Below are 12,415 nucleotides of genomic sequence, written 5' to 3' on the forward strand. Positions count from 1 at the left end.
CTGCGAGCGGCGGCCCCTGTCTGCAGTGCGGTTTGTTGGGGCCGGGGCCCACCTTCAGGTGTTTGCTAAAATTTGGGATCGTTAGCAGGAGCCGAAATACATTCCGTGTCTCTTCAGTAAGCGCGCTGCCGAGCGGTGGAATCACAGCGCCCGTCACATCAGCGCGGCGGTCCGGAGCGAGCGCTGCCCGGCCGCAGCTTCAGCCCGGGCGTTTCTGCCGCTCTGTTCACGTCTGTCCCACCTGCTGGCGCTATGGTTCTGGTTCCCTCTTGTTTTTAATGTTCTGACGTTAAACGTAAACACATAAGAGAAGCTTTATTCATTATCTATGTTAACTGTTGTATACATGGCCCAGGCTGGCTGCCCCTCCACCCCGCGGCTCGGTGCGCTGCTTCCTGGCATCCCGGTGTCTGCCAGCATCTCAGGCTATAGAAGTGTATCATTTATAACAGAACCTATGGAGAAAAAAAAAACAAAAAACACCTCTGTTTTAATATTTCTTTCCAATGGTAACTTTTGCCTGAGGAGTGTTTTGACCCATACTGATGGCTTAAAAGTTAAGTGTGTTACAGTAGAAAAATGTGTGCCTGTTTGTAGGGAGTAAGGATGGAGAAAATGAAATGCCACTAAATGAGTTTGTTCTTTAAGAGATAATCAGGTTTGTCACAGTGAGTTTTCAAAGTGAAAGCTTATTTTAGTTGGTGCTGGTTAGCCCTTCTCAATGGCTAATGGGAAGTAGTGTGCCAGCCTTCATTTGTCATGTTTTTTTTTTTTAATTTGTTTATTCATTTCTTTGTATTCACTTTACCAACAGAAATGAAACACTTGCAGAATGTTTATGTTTTTATTCCAATATAGACTGTGGGGTGACCATGGGCAAGAAGCTTTAGAGTCAGCCCATGTTTGTGTGATAAATGCAACGGCCACAGGAACTGAAATACTCAAAAATCTGGTGCTACCTGGTGAGTAAATAGCAGTTGTACGTGCTTGGTGATGTAGCTGGTAGGTTCACATAGTGTCTGGTTAGTCACACTTTTTCTTTTTTCCCACCAAGGTATTGGTTCATTTACAATTGTGGATGGGAATCGGGTCTCTGGAGAAGACGTTGGAAATAAGTAGGTTTGTTACTGTCTTTGTATCCAAATGAGGAAGTAATGGGATTTCATAAGTTTTTCCATCCCTGTACTCTTTAAATTATACAAAATTATTCATACTGTTAAGTCTGTGTGTTTTTCTCCAAGTCTTCTGTGGCTTCCAGTGTTTGTGACAAATACAGCATACACTATCAGCACTTTGATATTTACTGCTAAACTTTTTTCCTTTAGTTGCTGTTTTCATTCCTACTTTCTTCATACACTGTGTTTCTAAGGGCAACGGTATGCTCACTACAAAAATACTTGTAAATAACTTGTTAGCTGTTATTGAGAAATGAATAAGATTCACTTTCACCTCATTGTGGTTCAGGTTATCTTCTGCAGTGCCATAATAATTTTGCTGACAGAATGTATTTTCATTGACTGGCTGTTGTGAAACCATGACCGATAATCCTTCATTAGGGTTCATAGCTTCAAAGAATATGCAGCTGGGGGATAGGATAAGGAACTCTGCCGATCATTCCTACCAAAAATAATTTATCTTTACTAATTCTTTCTCCTATAGTTCAGGCAGATAGCTACAAATATCTGACTTTCTAGGGGGTTACTTGTGGGGTAAGGATATTCTGTTACATGAAGAAATAAGTACTAATGAGTCATTAATGAGCCTTGTGAAAATGAATCTGCAGTATGATCCTGGCTTCTGGGGGGTTTGGCTTGTCTTAATTTTCAGATTGGTGGCCAGGCAGTGGAAGTTTTCCTTAAGAAGCTCATCATGAGGAAAATAAAACAAAGGCAGGGAGGAGAGAAGCAGACTTCAATGGGAACTTTGTTTGTGAGAGTCAGCAACATATTTTGCAGTACAGAAGGGGGCTTTTAATGTTATTTTTCTTTGAAATAAAAATTCACGTTTTGTGTTTTTTTTTCTTGTCTCCTTTTCAGTTTCTTTCTTCAAAAAAGCCACATTGGTCAGGTAAGGATGTAACTTTAATGTTTAAAAATGTCTCTAAGTTTATTGAAAGAACAAATGTATTGAGTAAGTACTCCTAACTCTACATCTGAGTAATTCCCAAAACATACATATTAGGTTAAAAAGTCTGTATTCTTTAATAAAATTTCCCATGCTTATTTTTGAGTTCCTCATAAGTGAGAAGATAAACTCTGTTCTGGAAAGATTGAATGAAGAAAATAAGATCTGATTGAGAATGTCTTTGGAAGTATGAGGCGGAAGAGAATTGTGGTTGAAGGAGTAATGCTTAGAGCAGAGGGTGAGTGGATGAGGGGGTTGAAACAGGAAAGTACAAAGTTGGAACAGGAAAGTATAAAAAAGCTTTGAGAAACTCCTAATAATGCTCCAACAAACCTGGAAATTCATAAATAGCTTTGCAGTTGTTTGGCACCAGTTTTAGTGATATTTTGAAAATAAAACAAGTGCATACTGTTATGGCTGGTGTATTTTTTCTCTAGATAAACAAAGCTTGGAATATCTTAGCTTATGAAGAAATCTGTTTACCATGTAGCAAGTGTAGTACTAATGTACTACATAAATTGCATTTCAAGAAGCTAAACCTTGTTTTCATTGCTCCGGAACAGAGTCGTGCCCAGAGTGCTACTGAACTTCTGCAAGAATTGAATAGTGATGTTTCTGGAAACTTTGTGGAAGAGGTTTGTTTTTCTTCCCAATTATTTGTGGATTTATTCTTTTCTTAATTGTTACAGCATCATGACTGTGAAATAATAACTAGCTGTTGCCTATATAGTGCGGTAGTTTAAGTAGGTTCATGATAAAGAATTTTGAAGAAGGTGGTCTTAAATTTCTGAAATTAGATCTGTGTATTTGAGCATTATTTTGTAATTTCATCACCACTTTGTTGTTTTTGCTTAATGTTTTATATTCAAAGTTGAAAATACTTTGTTACCAGTAATTTTTGTCATGTTTTGTGACACATTTTTTTCTACTACTCAGAGTCCAGAAAACCTTCTAGACAATGACCCTTCCTTCTTTAATCGATTTAACTTAGTGGTTGCAACACAACTATCAGAAAGGTAAAGAATCATCTAAAGTTGTTAAAACTCAGTGCGTTGCCCTCCCACCCTTCTTGTTTACCGGAAAGCAATAGAAGTTATGCATGTCTGTAAGAGAGGTCTTTTGTCTTTCACAATTCATTGACTTTTTTTTGCCTAATTAATCTTCAGAGCATTTGTGACAATGAAGTTAAATATAAATAAGACAATGGATAAACATATTACCAGGTTATGATAAATTCCTGCGTGAAGTCCCTTTTTGTAAGGGAATTAATTACGTGCGCTTAGAATCATGATGGTAGAATTCTCATAGAAAGCTTTTTACATATGCAGCTTGTGCAAGAGTTGACTTCATAGTTAACTATTGCTGTTTTCTGATATATCTGAAAAATGAATTGTCTTTTTCCTTACAGTACGGTGCTACGCTTAGCTGAACTCCTCTGGAATTTTAACATTCCTCTGCTGATCTGTAGGACTTATGGACTGGTTGGTTATATGAGAGTCATCATCAAAGAACATCCAGGTTAGAGGATTGGGGTTTTTTTTGAGATTGTTTTCCATATATAAGGTCAAAAACTTGAGATATTCAGCATTTCTTAAGTTTCACATGGTTTGCAGTTCCTCACCAGTATACTGTAGAAAAGTTCATCGGAACTATGGACTGCAATAGATAGGTTTCAATTTTACTATCTTCTGACATTAATGTACACAAAACACTTTGAGAATCAAGCAGCTAACCCAGCAGGTGATGCACTGCATTTGATGTATAGGTTTGTGTTGAAGGTTGGGCATAAAACAATGAAATACATTGCGTAACTTCTTTACAGTTGTTGAATCTCATCCTGACAACGCATTAGAAGATCTGAGGCTGGACAAGCCATTTCCAGAACTGACAGAGCACATTCAGTCTTATGACTTGGATCATATGGACAAAAAGGTTGGTATGTGGTTTGCACTGTGTTCCCTAAGACGTGCTGACGCAAAACAAGGATTCTGTGAGAATATCTCTTGGCAGATTTTTTTTTTGGTGGTGAAACTTAGTTAAATAGAGGTAACAGTCTAGGCACTGCTTTTAACATGTGGCCCAAATGTTACTGTCTGTAGCTAAATCTCTAGCAAGGAGCAGATCTTAAGAAATAAAGAACATTCATGGGCAGTTTGTTAGTAGACAGATTATGACTTCCTTTCTGTTGCAGAGCTTTACAGTGTGGCTATTTGTGCATAATAGAAGTTCCACTTCAGAAAAGTTTCACTTAGCTCAGCCACACTTTCTTAAGACAAAGGGAGAATAATTTATGTGACAGTGTTTAGGAAATGTTATTCCAGAATGAAAATGTGAAGCATGGCATATTTAAGTAGTGGATGTAGTAGGGGATATTAAAATTTACATTTGAAGTTTGTGATTTGTCTCTTGTTTTTGTCTCTTCTAAGCTTGACAGTAGTTTCTATGCTTTTCAATTATAGGACCACAGCCACACTCCATGGATTGTGATTGTTGCCAAGTATCTAACAAAATGGTTCAACGAGGTATAATGCAAAACTGACAAGTTATTAGCCTATTTTTATAATTTTTATTTCCACTTCTACAGAGTTGTCTTTTCTAAACTAGCTTATTGTTTTGGTAGTATGTAACAAGATGGAATAATAAAAATATTCTAATTGAAATACAAAGAAATGTATGTGAACTTGGTCAGACTTGTGGAATTTAGCAGTCTGTAGGCAATGGAGATGTTAGTAAGTACCTTTAATACAAACGTCTTGTTTTTAGATTTAGAAAAGTGATCAGTTGCCTAAAAGTTACAAAGAAAAAGAAGCCTTCAGACAGCTGATCCGGCAAGGTAATATATATTCTAAGAATTGATTTCCTGTACTGTTAGGAATGTGCTAGTTCTCTCAAGGTTAATTTATGAAAGTCTGGTGGTCTGTTCAGTGTGATCTTTTTGCAACCTGTTTGTGTAAAACAGATGAATCTTAAGATTCCCTGATTTGCTTACAAATACAGTTTGGCAGTGTTTCTTACTGTTTAAGATCAAGAGTAAACGTGCTTTTTTGATTTGGGTGAGAGGAGAGGCACTGAGAAAATCCTGCTGAAAATGTTGATATTAACATTGCAAATGCGATAAAGAAGAAAGTAGCTTTTGACATTGATTTTGCTGCTGACTGAAAGCACTTTGGTTGGCTGACCAAATTGTTGGTAAGCATTGCAGTCCTGAATTATTGGTCAAGAGAGAGATTATGGAGCTACTGAATATATTGCAGTCCGTGAACAGGCTTCATTTGTACAAGTGTTCCAATTGAACATCTTTTGCAGATCAAATTAATGAGATGTTTTTGACATCTAGAAATACGTTGTCTTAAATGGTTGAGAAATGGTGTTTCCTCATTTAAACATGACCTACATGTAAGTTGCCTCTAAGAATGGTTCTGTCACCTTTATCTGTAGTGTCTGATTAAATTAGTATTTTACTGGACTCCTCTTATTAATTGAAATTGCTGTCTGGATTCATAAGTATTTACCTTAAAAAAAACAAAAAACAAAAAAAACAAAAAAACCCCATAAAAATAAGATCAGAGAGAGAGTTTAATTTCGTTTAATTTCTTTTTAAGCAGCATCTACCTTAATTTTGTGATTGTTAACTTAATTATTTTTCTCACAGAAATAATTGTTATTCTTGTGGTAAATAACTTCTATTTAACATCAGCACACATGTATATGTGGTTAGTTCTGGCAGTATGTTTTGTTTGATAATTTCATTTTCTGCTACTGAGGTTTTCATGCCTCATACATACAATACCAATCTGCTCTGTTGGTGAGGCTGAAATGATGAAATGTTATTTTGGGGCATTGTGATGTGTGCTTTTTCTTCAATAAGGTATCTTAAAGAATGAAAATGGGACTCCAGAAGATGAGGAAAACTTTGAAGAAGCTATAAAAAATGTGAACACAGCATTAAATACTACAAAGGTAAAATAAATGTACAATTATTTTGAAGTAGTATCAAATGCTTTACTTTTTCAGAACGTTCACTTTAGCACAGAAGTTCCATGTGCAATATGGATATGTAGGTAAAAGAGGATGAGTACAATTGTAAAATTGAAATTACGTGCAGTAGAATAGAGCTGAACTAAGTGACTGTAGCTTATGCAAACTTTCGATTTGCTTATTCATGAAGGGAAGCTGCCCTCCTGATGACTTGAAAGAATAAGACAACATCCAGAGCTTATTATTGTGTTTCTCAAGCTTCTACAGCTTTAATCTGCAAAGGAGAATCCAAAAGGCAGGTTGCTGTAATAATACAGAATTAGCAGTCACTGGTGGGGATGATCTTTGGTTTGAGTGTATTGCTAGAGGTCAGAAAGTATTCCTTGAAGTTTGTGCTGTATCAAAGCTACTGGCTACAGTATTGATTCTATAAAGAAATGAAGGCTTTCAAATGAAGACTAAACAAATTCTGAGATCATTGGGATTGGATCACCTACGTAATGAGTATTGAGGTAATTCAAGAGGTAAAATCAAGTAAATACAAATTCAGATGTTTTTTACAGATTCCAAGGTGTATTGAAGAGATTTTTAATGATGATTGCTGCATAAATCTCACAGAACAGGTAATGAGTAATTAAAGGTTTGATACATAAATGTAGAAAAAACATTATAAATAATGCTTAATGTGTGTAACTTTCTTGTGCATTTGTAGTCTCCTTCCTTCTGGATTCTGGTTCGAGCTGTAAAGGAATTTGTGGCAAATGAGGGGCAAGGATGCTTACCTGTCAGGGGCACAATTCCTGATATGATAGCAGATTCCAGTAAATTTATCAAATTACAAAATGTGTAAGTATCCTTTGTTTTGTGGTTGTTGTATCTTTTTAGTAACAAGTCATCTCTATTTCATCTCTATTTCATCAGTTCAGATCTGTATTTAAGAAACAAACAAGAAACAGTACGTCAGAGGTGAGAAGGGGATGAGAAAACCCTGCAGACTTGGTCTGTCTACTCCTGTCTGCTGTCTGGAACTAGGGCATAAGCTTTTTTTCACATGTCCTAGTTTCCTTAAGTATTAACTACCTTTCTTAGTTTCAGATGTAGTAAAGACCTTCCTACTATAAGAGGTCCCATACCCCAGCTACTACAGTCTAGAACCTTTACTTAAAATCATTTATTAAACACACTTTCGTTTTTCCCTTGAAAAACTTGCAAGCCTGCTTACAGAAATACTATTTGCTAAATACTTAATTGTAATCAATCCACTTTGAAAGAAATGCTCAGTAGAGGGTGAAGACATGGGAATGAACACTGTTTGCAAATGCTAAGCAGCATCAGCATGGATCAGGATTTTAGGAAGGCTATCTTTGAATATGTTATCCTCAACATAAACTTAATTATTCTTGTACATCCTGGACATGATGCAAATTATTTGGCCAAAAAGACTTAAGTGTTAGTGTATTTTCAGCAATTAATGAAACAGTAGGAGCCCAATGAAGGGCATACAGCTGCTCTTCTAAAATTTAATAGTATTACAAACAATTGGAATAAGAATGTTTTTTGCACTGATAGGTTTCTAGAGTGGTTATGCATGTAATGTGTAAATGAACAGCTCCGCTCTGACAGGCAGTTGTACAGAGAGGTAATAAGTACATGCATGGCCTTCAGGTAGCTCACTTGCATTTGTGGTGCCTTGTCTTTATAATATAAACCAAAAAGAAATGGTCTTCACTGTCAAGTCTAAGATTGTAGTTTTATGCTATTATTATTAAAACTATTTTATTATTGACAGGTACCGTGAAAAAGCAAAGAGGGATATTGCTGCTGTGGGTAGCCATGCTGCTAAATTGTTACAGTCCCTAGGCAAGGTAACTACAAATATATGGTATTTCTAGCAGGACATAAATATTTTTCTTTTGTTCTGTACAGGTCTAAGCCAAAAGAGACAGATAAGAAAGAGCTCAATTATATAATTCCTTAGAAAGTACCTAAGTAACTTCTATTGACGTTTATTATCTGTGGTCTGTTTCATTTATCACTTTTGGTCTAGTCATATAAAATAAAAACAAAATACACAGATGTCTGCATTATTCACTGATCAAAGAACTTATTTTACAAAAGCAAATAGTTATTTCACAATTAATGTGTTAATGTCTCAAAACATGGCATGTTTGGCCATTGTATGTACTGTGAGTAGTATATTCTCTGTTCTAGGCACCTGAATCAATTTCGGAGAGAGAATTGAAATCACTTTGTGAGTATGCTTGGATTCCATTGCAGTGATTATGAAAATAATGAAATGTTTGGATGATCATGGAGTTATTAAATGTTACTTCAATATTTGAGCTTTTCAAGTGTTTGAGCATTTGCGTCCCTCATCTTCAGTGGGGGCAATATGTTAGTGTGTTTCAGTAGTGAGTCTAGAAAGACTGGCTTTAAAATAGATGCAGTACTTCTCAGGTCCAAGTGTCATGCAGCAGGTTGCCTCTGCTTCCTGTCATTAAATACCTCATTGCTCGCGTACAGTACAAACGTTAGAGTGTGTGAGCTCTGTATATGTCTTGTAGTCTGTATAGGTAAAACAAGGATGTAGGAGGGAGGAGTACTACTCATGGCAATTCAGGTTATCTGTTTTGAGTATGCATATGTGTGACCACACAGCAGTCTGAATCATCTTGCAACTGGAAAATTTTCCTGTAAGCATGCCATCAAGAGCATGCTGCACCGATCGATCTTTTGCTACATTTTTTTGAGTTCTGGGTAGTACCTGCACATTGGGTTGGTTTGTTGCAGTAATACTGGAAGAGAACCATTTTACTGCTTATTCTCCATTTGTATTCTAACAGTACAGCTATATGTTAAATAGTAGAAAATAGAGAACCCATGTTTGTTTTCAGCATGGAAGAGGACAACGTGAACCTGATGGCTGTGGTGGGGAAATTACTGTAAAGGAGATGCACACACTGTGGGATGTTACATTAATGCAATAGTTATGTTTAGAATCCAGAACCAAATAAGCAAAAAAATAGATCTTAAATGCTTGTGAATTATAGATGTAAATGTTGACTAATACTTAGTAGTTTCTTCTACCGGAAGAAACAAGTGTCAATACAATGATTAGTTTTGTTTGATTTTAACAAATCAGAGATATGGATTCATAGATTAAGTAATTGATCACACATTCAGTAAGTAATGCTCTTCCTTTTGCACCTTCTGCTTAGGCAGCAACTCAGCTTTTCTTCGTGTAGTGAGATGTAGATCTCTGTCTGAAGAATATGGTTTAAACACTTTTAACAAGGATGAAATTAGTAAGTACTCCTTTTTGACGCATGCTTTAATTGCTTTTTCAACATGAATGGTTTGGTGATCAGAGTGAATTGTGTTACACATACTATTTCTTTATGTAGTTGTATAAATTGCCATTCACTGGAATTGTTTTGTCAACTCCAGAATGTTGATTTAATTCTAATTTTTGAAAAGGTCAAAGATGAACTTACAGATCACTGTAGGTTTATTCTTTATTTCAAGTTTTATTTATGATTGCACATAAATAAAACACTTTCTTTAAAATCTCTTTTCTGTATGTCAGTTTTTTGACTGAGCTGGAATGGTGCTTTTGCCTGACTGTAGATTTAGCAATAATTATCTCAGCCTTTCACAGTTCAGGTTTTCAGTATGTAAATGTAACTACATTTCTATTTCATTTATTTTATAACAATCCATTATATATTTTTGGAGCCTGCATAAATTAAAAAAAAAATCCGGAAATTTTTTACGTCAAAATTTGTTTAGATGAAGGCCTTGCAAATCCTCTAGGGCTTCTGACAAAAAAATTACACACATGTATAAACTAGTATAAACTAAATGCATCCATAAGCTTTGCATTGTTCCTCATTTTGGTAAAAGCTCCTTGAGTTAGATGATAGCATCTAATGCATTTAAGAAGCAGTTATTGCTTAGAAAGATTACTAAACTGTGTGTTTTATAATTAGACGTAATTTGTGAAACATGCATTGCAAAGCCTGAAACTAACAGCTTATGAGTATCCCAATTAACATAGCAGCTGGCAGTTAAAACATGAATATCTTCACTGACTAGAGTTTATATCAAATATATACAGTATGGTTTTGTCATATGAAATCATGTACCTGTCAGCTGACCCATTTATATTTCCAGTGGCAAGTTTTTCTTTTTTCTTTCTTTTTTTTTTTTTTAAGATTTCTGCTTACAACAGAAAATATCTAAGGAAAATACTTCATTTCAGCTAGTTTAAACCCTGCCTTTTGCCTTATAATACCAGCTAACCTTTTCTCTTGCTGTTTTCAGTTTCTAACATGGATAACCCGGACAGTGAAGTAGTGTTGTACTTGATGCTACGGGCTGTTGATAGATTTTATAAGCAGCATGGTAGATATCCAGGTATGTTTATACAAGCTATGTTAGTGCAAGAAACATAGAAATCCAATAGTTAATACCATACTAGTTAAAAATTCCATGTAAGACATTTGTTGTTTTCCACAGAATGGCCAGGGTTGGAAGAGACCTCAAGGATCATGAATCTCCAGCATGGTTTTTGTTTTCATATTAATGTGACTTTAATAAAGCACAAATTGTATTATGTTTTTGGGGAGGAAATTTAAGAAATTTATCTAAATTGATACCACTGAAGTGGTTTATGAACTAATTCAGCTTCACAGCAATTTGTTATTATCACGAGGAGCACCAATAGAATGATTAAATGCTAGTCTACTATTAGTAATATTAGTTGACTTCTTTTTCTGAAAAATCTCTAGTTAAGCTGTGTTTTAACCTGAATAATTTTGAATATAGTCTTACAGTTCTATGATGGAATGGTGAATTTATTTTCCAGGTGTCTACAACTATCAAGTAGAAGATGATATTGGAAAACTGAAGTCATGTCTTACTAGTTTCTTACAAGAGCATGGTTTGTCTGTAGTGGTGAAAGATGACTATGTTCATGAGTTGTAAGTATAATACCATAAGAGTCACCTTGTAAAACTGACCTGAAAATACTAACTGTTACTTTGCTGTCCAGTTGTCGCTACGGAGCTGCTGAACCACATGCTATTGCTGCCTTCATGGGAGGTAAGAATGCTGTTGTGTTTCTAAGGCCTGTAAATAACAAAGCAAACTGCAGTTGTACCTCCTTTCCTTCAGAATCTATTTAAGCCATGGGCTTGTCAGAGCTAATACTGTTATCGTGGACTGTAGTCAAAGTCATTTGTTCTTCAGTTGTGACTCCTGATGGCAATGATTTAGAGTCAGTAAAAGAAACCAAGTAAACTAAAAACAATCCAGGTGGATTTATTATAGCATATTAATATGAAGAATTTTTTAAAATTGACTGAAAAAGGCTTTTTTTAAGGGATTACTTAAAATAATTTTAAAATCTGATATTCTTTGTAATACCAAATGAATTACACAATTTTAAAGGAAAATGTGCACAGTGTTAGTTCTGTGTTGAGTACTGGTTAAATACAAATAGCCGTTACCATTCACCTTAATACCAGTAGATTGAATTATCTAAACAAAACGTTTTAAGTTAACTCGTGCATCACTTCTGGGTGATCTTCTGATTGATGTGATGCAGTACTAGAAATGGTTACTTTAAATGCAGTGTAGATTCAGAACTTCTGATGAAGCAGAAGTGGGTATGTGTGGTGCTTTAGGGAAGTATGTAAAGTTGTTTTCTGAAGAAATCACAAAATTTGTTCTTCCTACAGTGGAGCATGAAGTTGACAGTGAAGTGACCCTTTATTTTTTTACACTGTTACTGTTGAATTGACATACTTGAGTGGAACTTTTAAAATAGAACTTTCCAATGTCAGTCCTTTGGCGATCACAATTTGTGCTTGTGTATGCCTGTACATGGCTGCTGTGTGGATATGTGCCTAGAGAAACGTGTACAGCAGAGTGCACATCCAGCCAGAGCTGAGGCTGTCAGAGCTCTCAGAGCTGGGCTCAGTGTGCAGGATGAAAACCTTGTCTTTGTAGGGCCTCAAGTGACCTTGTAACTATGTGACCTTTTGTTGTTTTTTGTTGTTTTTTTTTTTATTAGGAGCTGCTGCTCAGGAGATAATTAAGGTCATCACGGGGCAGTTTGTGATTTTTAACAACACCTATATTTACAGCGGGATGTCACAGACGTCAGCCACTTTCCAGCTGTAGGATGAGCATATCCGTTCGTTGCTGCCGAGCGGTGCTGCAGCGCTCCGTACACAGCGCTGGTGCGCCACGGGGCGGGCCGTCGGGCAGAACCCGCGCACTGAACTTCTTGGTTGTCATGGTTTTTTTT

At 36.0% G+C, this 12,415-nt stretch overlaps 1 protein-coding gene across 1 annotated transcript; it reads left to right on the forward strand.

The window, feature by feature from the left end:
• Nucleotides 1-487: 487 nt before the first annotated feature.
• NAE1 (NEDD8 activating enzyme E1 subunit 1) lies at nt 488-12,409 on the forward strand. Its single transcript, XM_010717732.3, has 19 exons — nt 488-962; nt 1,055-1,115; nt 2,037-2,067; nt 2,688-2,759; nt 3,061-3,140; nt 3,533-3,642; nt 3,947-4,056; nt 4,584-4,646; nt 4,894-4,957; nt 5,993-6,084; nt 6,666-6,725; nt 6,815-6,948; nt 7,892-7,967; nt 8,314-8,353; nt 9,321-9,407; nt 10,426-10,518; nt 10,970-11,084; nt 11,156-11,205; nt 12,179-12,409. The coding sequence occupies exons 1-19, from the start codon at nt 833-835 to the stop codon at nt 12,286-12,288; spliced, it is 1,578 nt and encodes a 525-aa protein (XP_010716034.1). The 5' UTR covers nt 488-832; the 3' UTR covers nt 12,289-12,409.
• The last annotated feature ends 6 nt before the right edge of the window (nt 12,410-12,415 follow it).

Source organism: Meleagris gallopavo, chromosome 13 (assembly GCF_000146605.3).
Source record: "Meleagris gallopavo isolate NT-WF06-2002-E0010 breed Aviagen turkey brand Nicholas breeding stock chromosome 13, Turkey_5.1, whole genome shotgun sequence".
In the NCBI taxonomy this organism is placed as follows: domain Eukaryota; kingdom Metazoa; phylum Chordata; class Aves; order Galliformes; family Phasianidae; genus Meleagris; species Meleagris gallopavo.

What these genes read in the sequence shown, in the direction of transcription:
- NAE1 (XM_010717732.3), top strand. Translation starts at nt 833, where the DNA reads ATGTTTATGTTTTTATTCCAATATAGACTGTGGGGTGACCATGGGCAA. An exon ending in CAGCATTAAATACTACAAAG is followed by an intron (nt 6,085 to 6,665) that starts GTAAAATAAATG and finishes TGTTTTTTACAG; the next exon opens with ATTCCAAGGTGTATTGAAGA. An exon ending in GATGACTATGTTCATGAGTT is followed by an intron (nt 11,085 to 11,155) that starts GTAAGTATAATA and finishes TTTGCTGTCCAG; the next exon opens with TTGTCGCTACGGAGCTGCTG.